General features: G+C 33.7%; 1 protein-coding gene across 1 annotated transcript in view; it reads left to right on the forward strand.

Moving 5' to 3' along the window:
• LOC134682134 (neurogenic locus notch homolog protein 1-like) overlaps window positions 1-6,148 on the forward strand; it is a 32,849-nt gene extending 26,701 nt beyond the window's left edge. The window contains exons 7-11 of the mRNA XM_063541714.1: window positions 71-183; window positions 763-847; window positions 2,546-2,638; window positions 4,427-4,527; window positions 5,475-6,148. Of these exons, the coding sequence (XP_063397784.1) occupies window positions 71-183; window positions 763-847; window positions 2,546-2,638; window positions 4,427-4,527; window positions 5,475-5,498 (416 nt within the window). The 3' untranslated portion in view covers window positions 5,499-6,148. The remainder of the gene's footprint in view (window positions 1-70; window positions 184-762; window positions 848-2,545; window positions 2,639-4,426; window positions 4,528-5,474) is intronic.
• The last annotated feature ends 6,317 nt before the right edge of the window (window positions 6,149-12,465 follow it).

Below are 12,465 nucleotides of genomic sequence, written 5' to 3' on the forward strand. Positions count from 1 at the left end.
ATTGTTTTGTGGTATAAAATCACCAATTTATTTGATCAAAAGTAATACAATACCCTAATTATATTTTCAGTAAATTGTCAATGGCCAATGAGTTCATGCCCTACAGGTTTTACCGAGATACCCACGGGTAGTAGGAATTGCTATTATACGTGTGATACAGAAACTAGTTGGCTTGGTGCAGTGGTATTGTATTTTTTATTTTCATTTTATTTTTATAGTCAGTGTACTTTTGAAACTATTTATAAGATTTCTATTTAAAGATTTAATATTTGAATAAAAATACCTTCGTGGTTGTGAATTAAGAAATATTCTTCATTGTTATATTTAGAGTATGCTCTATAGTTGATATTTTCGAAACTTTATATTCCTATGTATTTTCGCACTCATTTAAGGTGGTACCTAACACTACAGGGAGATAACTCTGTAATATCAGCTTAACGTTTTAAATTCGTTGCGTTGTGAAGGCAATATAAAGCTTCTCATTGATCAAAATAAGTGTTTGTCAAACTGCTATATAACCAGTCTAGTTTTTCTGACAAAACGCTTGGTTCAAATTTTTTGATTTTTTTATATTTTTGTAAAAGGGTCAAAGTAAATACTTTGTCAAAATTTTATGAAAATTAAACGAGCCAAATTCATTTTAGTGAAAGTGTTGGGTACCACCTTAATATGACGTTGCTTTAATTTTTGTAACTTGTATTTGAACACAATGGAATATTTATCATTTTTCACAAAACGGAATAATTTATAATTTCGTTTTAGTTCGAGTGTCGGGCACAGGGTGCATATCTTTGGGAACCAAATACTCCAACAGAGCTCACTGCTATTGGTCAAGTTCTGGATGGAGGTAAAGAAACTATTTCGTCTACTATTGATGCATATCTTAATTGATGGCAGAATATGAAAATTGTTTTATATCATTCGGATATGTTGGCTTGTTTTCATTCTGAAAAACATTCTAGTGCAAGATACATGAATATATGGAACAAAACAGTCTTCTAATATGGGGTCATACATTTATTTACAGATCATAAAAAGATGCGTTATATACCTATGATACGCTCATAAGTCTATGTTTTTCACATCACCCCCAACCACCCCAAAAAAAAAGGAATATCAAATGGTATGTGCCTTTATACCTATATAGCTGGGACTTTTTTTTACTGGCCACATTATATTTTCCAATGCATAATTGGGAAGAAAAATATGTTGTGAAAATCTTTTTTTATTTTTTTTTAAACCATACAGGTTGTGTATCAGAATTGTGACAAAATTTTTTTTTTTGTTGTTTTCATGGATACCATTGGAGTAGCCTCCCTTCCAATTCAGAGTGCAATTAGGGGGAAAAGGAGAAATAACTATTGGCCAAAAAATGTGTCAGTGAGGGTCTATATGATCTTGATAACATTTTTTTTTATAGTTTAATGAATTGATCCAAAATTTTTGGGAATAGAAAAATGAAGTGTTTCTAGTATGTTTTTGTTACAGATATAAGATATAAACTCTTCAGGGCAAGGGGAAATGTCTCTGGAAACTAATTATATATTATAAAGAAATGATATTGTGACAATCAACCAAACTAAATAAGCATGTTCGGATCTCATGAAATGACCTGAAACCTTATCAAATTATATTTTACTGATAACTTGGACCTGATTCTGACACGAAAATTACTAACGAATGGTAATGAAGAAGTTAAAGCCTAAAATTGACACGACACTAATGAATTAGTTGATCAATACGATTCGTCTGCAGTGTCTAAAACTTAATATGTTGTCGTTGTCGTAGATCTATAGACACCAAAATTGTTATATAATCTGTTGATTCAACTATTGGTGGGGTGTTTTTTTCTCGTTTTTAACATATTAGCTGAGAGTGATGATTTGCATGCCGGCCTGTGTAAACATGGAAGGAGAAGAGTTTTTTTTTCTGTTGGCGTGCCTAGTCTCACGTTGAGTTTTTTAAGCGATTTCTAAAACTTTTGGGTTTCATTTACCTTGATGTGTATTCTTTTGAACTCTAAATGACATAATAGCATCTGTAACAGTTATTAAGTTTGATCCTGAACTACACCGACACGAATCCGAATTCATTGTAGGTGTAAATAGTTATCAAAAGTACCAGGATTATAATTTTTTACGCCAGACGCGCGTTTCGTCTGCACAAGACTCATCAGTGACGCTCAGATCAAAATAGTTAAAAAGCCAAAACAAATACAAAGTTGAGGAGCATTGAGGACTCAAAATTCCAAAAAGTTGTGCCAAATACGGCTAAGGTAATCTACTCCTGGGGTAAGAAAATCCTTAGATAGTTCTAAGCCATTATTATTTATAAATGAAAACTGAATTTTACTATGCGTATTGCTGTGTTACTTTACATTGGTTAGATGTATAGGAGAAGGGTTGAGATCTTACAAAACATTTTTGACCCCGGTGATTGGTTTAATCATTACAATATACAGTTTTTGGTTTTTCAATTCCGGTAATATTCTGACTTCAATGATATGTTACTTATTTATGTACTTACGTACTTGTTCATGTTGTAGCCGACAGATATTGGACTGGTGCATCAGATCAGACTGATGAAGGCACGCCTACCTTCGAACTTGGATCTTTAGGCGCATTGACTCTTTCACCTGGTGAGTCATTAAATTTCAATTTGTCTAAAAAAAAAAAGGATGTGTAGTTAATAAAAGAAATAGGTGGTAAATGTATAAGGGGAGATAACATACGTTGAGGAATATGATCACAACTAACAGTGTACACAAATAATTTAACGACAGTTCGATTTTTAGAAATAAATAGCCAAATTTGACAACAATTAAGAGATATTTATTCATGTTTGGATAGATGCTTTGCTTATAGAACCACGATGATATCCGGAAATTAAGTGTGTTTCCATATGAACACCGTGCAGATAGATCACATTTTAGGGTAACGTATCTGGATAGTACCATCTTAAGTTTATCTTTCGTACATTACTCAAACATTGTAGGCTAACCGGAGTCACTGGTCCCAAATACTATTTAAAATACAAGTACAAAAAATAAATATAGCGTATCAATCTATGGCACAATATCCCTATATTCACAGCAAAAAATAACAAATAAAAAGAAGAGGAAGAGCGCTTTTTCTATAAAACTTTTCTTTATTTCAAAATCAAAATGAGGCCTTCAACATGGAGCAAAAACAAAATTCTCACCTCACTGCAAGTGTAAGACAGTCCCTAGCACCGGAATTCTTTGCAAAGTACATCTAGATAAACTGTTTGTAACTATGGCAAGCCGTTGTGGAATTTATTCCTTATTTATTAATATTAAAAAATCATTTATTAATATTAAATATTATTTTTTAATATTAATAAATCGAATATTTAATATTAATAAATATTTTTTAATATAAAAAAATAGTCATTTTATAATATTAATAAATAGGTTTTATTTTCTAATATTAAAAAATCATTTTTTGATATTAAATATTCGATTTATTAATATTAAAAAATAATATTTGATATTAAAAAATAGATCCTATTTATTAATATTAAATATTCATTTTTTAATATTTATAAATCATTTTTTAATATTAAAAAATCATTTTCTAATATTAATAAATGGTCTTATTTTTTAATATTAAAGAATGAATATTTAATATTAAATATTCAGGTTGATTTTTTAATATTAAAAAATCATTTTCTTATATTAATAAATGATTTTTAATATAAATAAATAGGGAATAAATTCCACAACGGCTTGCCATATGAACACCGAACGAACATTCTTCGTGAAATTCCGGGCAAATGAAAAAAAAATCATTTTTCTATCTTTTTCCTTATTTCTTATCTATGATAGTAGCTTTTGATGCACAACAGGAAAGGCGGATCGACAATGGTTCATAAGGAAGTCAATGTGATGTAAAATTTGCGCCAAAGAAGGAAATGGGTTCTTATGTGCTTTAGTTTGTTTTTTAACTAAAGGACCATCATTTGTTTCTTTCGCAATCGTTTCTTCACTGCTCCAAGAAAGCTGAATAAAAAATTCACGAAAATATCAATGCATTATTTTTTTCTCTATATGCATTTGGAATTGCAAGTAAATTGACTACAACTGTATTTAACTAATATGCGTATGGTTCACGTGTTGCGTTCAACTTTCATTCTGAAACTTACCTGAAAACCTCTAATTTAAAAGCAAATGCAAACTTTGCCTCAAAATGAAGTGAAAAATAGCTCATTCCATTTGAAAGATGTGTTATATTTTTCAGTATTCAAACATAAAACATTCAAAAATATCCCAAATCAATCCTGCAGTGCAAAATGGCCTCTGTTTTGGTTTTTTTTTTTTTTTTTTTTTTTTTAATCCTATGGTTAATTACACTTTTTTTTTACACTACGAAAGATCTCATCGCTTAAAATGAGTCTAATTTTTCAGATAGTAATGGTGCTAATTCAGACTGTGTAGCATATGAACCAGGAGACGATTTAATTTACAGAACATGTCAAACTCAAAGAAAATGCGTTTGTGAGATACAGGTATTTATGTGACGTCGTTTTGTACTATTATCTCTTGTATATAAAACAGAAGAAGTGGTATGATTGCCAATGAGACAATTGTCCACACGAGACCAAAAATGAAACAGACAAAACAACTAAAGGTCACCGTACGGCCTTCAACAATGAGAAAAGTCCATACCGCATAGTCAGCTATAAAAGGCCCCGATAAGACAATATAAAACAATTCAAACGAGAAAACTAACGGCCTTATTTATATAAAAAAAATGACCGAAAAAAATATGTAATACATAAACAATCGACTCCTGACTTGGGACAGGCACAGGGTTTATTGTTTTTTTTTTATTAAAGATGTATCTCTGTCTATTGTTGATATCACTAGATGAAGATCTTAGTTGATTAATAAATGCTTTATGTCGCGTCTGTGCAGAAAGCTAGGCTAAATCTGTTGATATCAATATAAAGATCTTAGTTGATCAATGATTGCTTTATGTCGCGTCTGTGCAGAAAGCTAGGCTTAATCTGTTGATATCACTAGATGAAGATCTCTGTTAATTAATGATTGCTTTATGTCGCGTCTGTGCAGAAAGCTAGGCTAAATCTGTTGATTTCACTAGATGACGATCTCTGTAGATTAATGATTGCTTTATGTCGCGTCTGTGCAGAAAGCTTGGCTAAATCTGTTGATATCACTAGATGAAGATCTCTGTTAATTAATGATTGCTTTATGTCGCGTCTGTGCAGAAAGCTAGGCTAAATCACGGCGAGATTCTTGGGTATGCTTGGAATATGACAGCATTGGAACAACACAAATTGAGATGAATGATCTTTAGATCTACAAATAGTCCTGATAATTGCAATTGGCCATACAATATATCCAAATTTATATATTGAAATGAGTAAATGAATAAAATATTATAGTCGTCAAATTCAGATTTCCTTACAAAATTGATTATTTTACATTTCAGATTCCCTGTGCAACTCAAAACTAGACAGAAACGATAAAAGACCGTCATTGAACATCTAAGCTGCTATAAATAACTCACCTACCCTTATGATCCTTTCCGAATAACTTGAGAAGTTGTAATTGTATAGTGGCAGCATCCTTTTGTAATGAAATATATACTAATTACCATTCTGCCATGTTTTATCATCTCTTTTTGTAGATTGTACTTATTTGAACTATAGTTATGATTTTACAACTGAGCGTAGACAATTGTGATCGAAGCGTTTTCTGATCTGCCTTCTTTAGTTATATGGCTACGTTGTAACTTTAAGAATCATTAGAATTCATTAAAAATTTCTGTTGTATATTGTTGATATCACTAGATGAAGATCTTTGTTGATTAATGATGTATCTCTGTGTATTGTTGATATCACTAGATGAAGATCTTAGTTTATTAATGATGGATCTCTGTGTATTGTTGATATCACTAGATGAAAATCTCTGTTGATTAATGATGTATCTCTGTGTATTGTTGATATTACTAGATGAAATGCTTAGTTGATTAATGATGTATCTCTGTGTATTGTTGATATCACAAGACAATTGTGATCGAAGCGTTTTCTGATCTGCATTCTTTAGTTATATGGCTACGTTGTAACTTTAAAAATCATTAGAATTCATTAAAAATTTCTTCTGCTTCGTATTTGAAAATAATATATTCCATTATATGGGACATAACGATTGTTGTCAATTTGAATACATGGTAAATTGTAAATGATATGTATATTTAGAAAATTATAATTGTATTTGTTGTATTTGACTAAAAGGCAGATACAACAGAAGCATCCGATGGGTCTTCATCGAAGCGACAAAATCAATCCTCTGAGGCGTGCTCCGGTTGTATTCTAAACAGAAACGTATACTAGATAAGCGAAATGGATGTCACACTAAACTGCAGAGCTAACAAATGAAACAAAATTTTAAAACCTCACAAAGTAGCATAGATTTCAGATTCCTGACTTGGGACAGGCGCAACTATTTGGTGTGTATACATGGGATGTTCTCTTTAAGATCGCTTGTTGTTTTGGGTAAGATCACTACAATTATTAATGTAAAATGTTTAAATATAATGACCCATGTTTTATCGAACAACATTCCATTATTAGAGTTGGTTTCCATCTACTGTGTCAGTTCTTTTCTGTAGTAAATGTTAGAAACAGTCGCTTTGTATTTTAGTGATGTTTCACACATTTATAAATAAATCTGTTGTCTTTGGCCGTATTGGAAATCACAATTCCCAATTCCCCTGTTGCATGTTTTAGCGGTGAATTCAGTTGCTCTGAAAGATTCAGAAAGAAGCTAGAAATATTATGATTTTATAAAATATGTAGTTGATTCCGGAATACTGTTTGATTTTTTGTTTTACGTCCAGTGGCAAATAAGTCATGCATGTTCAGGAAAAAAACTAAACATTAATAACAAAATGTAGGTCATAGGATATAGGTCAATCGTGATGAAGTTGGCAAATAAGAGTATATTGCACAATGACATAAAGTGAGCATTGGAGCATGCCAATTACGGAATCATTTAAGAGTGGTTGTAATTTTTCTTCATGCGCACACTATAGCTATATACACGAAAGTAAGTTATGACATCTCATAAAACTATAGAGGCTCCAAGGAGCCTGTGTCGTTTCAGTACTTATACACACGGCTTGTTTCGTGGTGTGTGAGGGGAAATAAAATCCAGAAAATCGCTGCGGAAGCTACTATTAATAATATATTATGTCTCTGGTTCATAAATGATATAAATTGTCTTCAACTAAAGTAAAGATACTAGATGCTAGAGTTGTGCATATGTTGTGTACTTAACAGTTTTCCCTTTATTTGTCGTCAAGCTTTATATTTCTTTAGGTCGTATGTCTTATGACGTAACTTGGTACTTATGCATCCCGGGGTGGTTGTTTTTTTACTTATGGTGTCTCTGTTGCAGATGGATGCTATTGAGTGAACAGAATGTAAGAGAATATGTTACCAGTGTCTTTGTCAACTCAACTTTAAAAATCTTTCAATAGTGTTGAATTGAGAATAGTAATGGGGAATGTGTCAAAGAGACAACAACCCGACCAAATAAAAAAAACAACAGCAGAAGGTCACCAACAGGTCTTCAATGTAGCGAGAAATTCCCGCACCCGGAGGCGTCCTTCAGCTGGCCCCTAAACAAATATATACTAGTTCAGTGATAATGAACGCCAAACTAATTTCCAAATTGTACACAAGAAACTAAAAGTAAAATAATACAAGACTAACAAAGGCCAGAGGCTCCTGACTTGGGACAGGCGCAAAAATGCGGCGGGGTTAAACATGTTTGTGAGATCTCAACCCTCCCCCTATACCTCTGACCAATGTAGAAAAGTAAACGCATAACAATACGCACATTAAAATTCAGTTCAAAAGAAGTCCGAGTCTGATGTCAGAAGATGTAACCAAAGAAAATAAACAAAATGACAATAATACATAAATAACAACAGACTACTAGCAGTTAACTGGTCAGAGTACACAGTTATCGTCCTTTGATTTACGTTGTCCAAGAATATAGTCCTTAGTGTAGACAGTGTGTTACTTGCCAATTTATTTTATACCTCTTCCAAATTTATTTCTCCCTGTTTAATGCCTCATATAGCAAGTAGGGGGGTGAAATGACACTGTAAAAACATTTTGGTCATAAATATCAATTTAAAGTAGTGATTAGGTCCAGCTGAAAAAGGTAAAAAATTAGCACTTCGGAAGCTGTCAAAAGATTTCAAGACCCCGTTAACATAAAATTGTCCATATTTTGAGTTAGAGCTGATGAAGTTTTCTATAATTTTGATATAATTTGTCCCAAAAGTAGTACAACACACTGTAAAAATATTATTGAGAAAGCGCAGGTGGGATTTTTTTAATTTTCATTTATTGTCTAAAAGAAATGCACTATGAATAACTGTGTACTCGGACCAACTGACATGCCATCTCCAGACTTCAATTAAACTGACTGAAAGATTATGTGTTTCATCATATGAACATCAGGCACAATCCTTCCCGTTACATGTAGGGGTTTAGTATCCTACCATCTTAACATATATGAGAAGAAGATAACCCGTGTCATGCCAACAACTGTTTTTAGAATCTTTGTAAAATTTACTTTCAACTACAGCAACCTTTTTGTTGTAAGATTTATTATATTTTTGTTTCAACTACTAAGTCGGTTGTGTTTAATGTATGTTTACACATTTTAGACTGATGGATTCCGATTATCACAGTAACTTATGACTGGTATACTGTGGATTCATTTATTTTCGTGGGTACCAATTTTCGTGGATTGAGGAAAACTCGAATATTCGTGGATATTTAATTTCGTGATTTTGGGAAAGACTGCATACATTCCTTTAGAATATTTGTAATTCGTTGAACATTTAAATTTGTGGTTCCGCTGTACCCACGAATTCAACGAAAATAATCATCCAACGAATATTAATGAATCCACAGTATCTGTTTGGTTGTTCAGTATACTGCAACTATAAACATTTGTCATAGTGAGAGGTTTCACTAGATATAAAACACAGTTTAATCCATTTTGTTTTTGGGAAAATGACTGCTCAAAGTCAAGTTTTCGTTGGATGATAACGTTTGATTTTGTCAGTTTGCATGTACTTCTCCTTTTTTAGCTCACCTGGCCCGAAGGGCCAAGTTGGTTTTTCTCATCCGTCGTCGTCGTCGTTAACATTTTACATTTTAAACTTCTTCTAGAGAACCACTGAATGGAATAAAACCAAACATGACATGAATGTTCCTTATGAGGTGCTGACTAAGTGTTGTGACTTTGTAGCCGATCCATCATCCAAGATGGCCGCCAGCGCGTGATTTAGTTTAACATAGGACCCTATGGGAAATGCATACAATTGACTTCTTTTAGAGAATCACTGAATGGAATGAAACCAAACATGGCAGGAATGTTCCTTATGAGGTGCTGACCAAGTGTTGTTACTTTGTAGCCGATCCATCATCCAAGAAGGCCGCCAGTGGGGGACTTTGGTTTAACATAGGACCCTATGGGAAATGCATACAAATGACTTCTTTTAGAGAACCACTGAAAGGAATGAAACCAAACATGGCATGAATGTTCCTCATGAGATGCTGATCAAGTGTTGTTACTTTGTAGCCGATCCATCATCCAAGATGGCCGCCAGCGCGTGATTTAGTTTAACATAGGACCCTATGGGAAATGCATACAAATGACTTCTTTTAGAGAATCACTGAATGGAATGAAACCAAACATGGCAGGAATGTTCCTTATGAGGTGCTGACCAAGTGTTGTTACTTTGTAGCCGATCCATCATCCAAGAAGGCCGCCAGTGGGGGACTTTGGTTTAACATAGGACCCTATGGGAAATGCATACAAATGACTTCTTTTAGAGAACCACTGAAAGGAATGAAACCAAACATGGCATGAATGTTCCTCATGAGATGCTGATCAAGTGTTGTAACTTTGTAGCCGATCCATCATCCAAGATGGCCGCCAGTGGTGGACATAGTTTAACATAGGACCCTACGGGAAATGCATACAAATGACTGTTTTAAGAAAACCACTGAATGGAATGAAACCAAACATGGGATGAATGTTACTTATGAGGTGCTGACCACGTGTTGTTACTTTGTAGCCGATCCATCATCTAAGATGGACGCCAACAGGGGACTTAGTTTAACATAGGACCCTATGGCTATGGGAAATGCATACAAATGACTTCTTTTAGAGAATCACTGAATGGAATGCAACCAAACATGGCAGGAATGTTCCTTATGAGGTGCTGACCAAGTGTTGTTACTTTGTAGCCGATCCATCATCCAAGATGGCCGCCAGTGGGGGACTTGGTTTAACATGGGACCCTATGGGAAATGCATACAAATGACTTCTTTTAGAGAACCACTGAATGGAATGAAACCAAACATGGCATGAATGTTCCTCATGAGATGCTTATCAAGTGTTGTTACTTTGTAGCCGATCCATCATCCAAGATGGCCACCAGCGGTGGACATAGTTTAACATAGGACCCTACGGGAAATGCATACAAATGACTGTTTTTAGAAAACCACTGAATGGAATGAAACCAAACATGGGATGAATGTTCCTTATGAGGTGCTGACCAAGTGTTGTTACTTTGTAGCCGATCCATCATCTAAGATGGATGCCAGCAGGGGACTTAGTTTAACATAGGACCCTATGGCTATGGGAAATGCATACAAATGACTTCTTTTAGCTATAGAGAACCACTGAATGGAATGTTACCAAACATGGCATGAATGTTCCTTCTGAGGTGCTGAACAAGTGTTGTTACTTTGTAGCCGATCCATTATCCAAGATGGCCGCCAGCGGGGGACTTAGTTTAACATAGGACCCTATGGGAAATACATACAAATGTCTTCTTTTAGAGAACCACTGAATGGAATGAAACCAAACATAGCATGAATGTTTCTTATCTGGTGCTGACCAAGTGTTGTTACTTTGTAGCCAAATTTTATCTTTTTTTATATGAATTCAAAAACCTAAATAGAGTCAGGTGATCGATACAGGCTCTTGAGAGCCTCTAGTTAATTTATCTTGAATATCGGCATTCTTGTCTTTTTATTGTTATTTTTCTTTTTGTTGTTTTTGTTTGGTGTTGATCTGATGAAAACTTCAACCTTTATCGTTGGTTATGACTAAAATGTTTGTTTTAGCAAAAGTCCAGTTGCTGGGTTTCTCGTTCTAATTGGTTTAATGTGTTTGTTATTTTTGCAGACCAAACGAACTGAGTTGTATCTATTAAAGGCCCCGGAAGTGTTTTTCTTGTTTCAGATCGGATTTTTGCTTTGAAGGTGAATAATGAATGCCTAGACTATTGTATCCTAGGACATAGCCGTATATTTGCGCAATACTATGGTGTTTGTGTTACTTCATGCATATGAGCAAATAGTCCCTATCAAAATTTGAGAAGCATTTATGTTGAATAGATTAATTTTACGATAACTGTCCTAGGAAATTGTTTTAGTCATGGTAGAAGTATTAAGTACTAGTAAGTAGATAATTATAGAGTGCTCACATGGCAATTTTCTATAATTACAATAAATATTTAGACATTGCTTATATAAATCTATCGTTCGTTGATGAGGTCCATATCTATGATAATTTTCCTAACATACTGGTAAGAATTGCAACATTGGAGCGTTAACAATGTAACAAAATAATTTTCCATAAAAGGAATAATTATAAAGGCATAACCCATGAAAAATTACCAGTACCGATTTTAAACTCGTCTAAGACTTTGCTAACATATTACATGATATAAGTTTAATTAAAATCTGGCAAGACAAGATTGACGGACCGACGCCCGGTATTTGAAAGTCCTCCGCAGCGCCATTCTATAAATAAAGGTCAGTAACGTGTGAAAATTAGCCACACAACAGATGTTTTTATTAAGCGTCACTGATAAGTCTAATGTAGACGAAACGCGCGTCTGGTGTATTAAAAAAATATAATCCTGGTACCACTAGCCCAGGCATGCCAGTAGTCAGCACTTCGGTCTTGACATGAATATCAATTATATGGTCATATCTATTTCCTGTTAGAGTGGGGTGCCAATATTCGCCGGAGACACAATTTCGCCGTTTTATGATTTTGAGGTGTAAAAACTTCAAGGGAAGGCTGGAATGAAAGACATATCCCAGTAAATGATATTATATAACAAATGTGATTATTTTTTTAAACTGAGACAAAATTGCGGCACCTACTGAAAAGAACCGAAAAATGGACAACGATTTTCGGCCAATTTCATGAAGAAAAAACACGAATTCAAAGAAGTATTTCTTAGTACTACTTTGTCTGAATGCCATAAATTTCAGTTCTTTTAACACCTTTGAAATGTCTGCTATTCATCTAAAATGAAATTGATTTGATCAATGTTGTTTAAAGCTGCAGTTTTTTGGTTTTTAATAGAT

The sequence above is a fragment of the Mytilus trossulus genome, chromosome 8, assembly GCF_036588685.1.
Source record: "Mytilus trossulus isolate FHL-02 chromosome 8, PNRI_Mtr1.1.1.hap1, whole genome shotgun sequence".
Lineage (NCBI taxonomy): Eukaryota > Metazoa > Mollusca > Bivalvia > Mytilida > Mytilidae > Mytilus > Mytilus trossulus.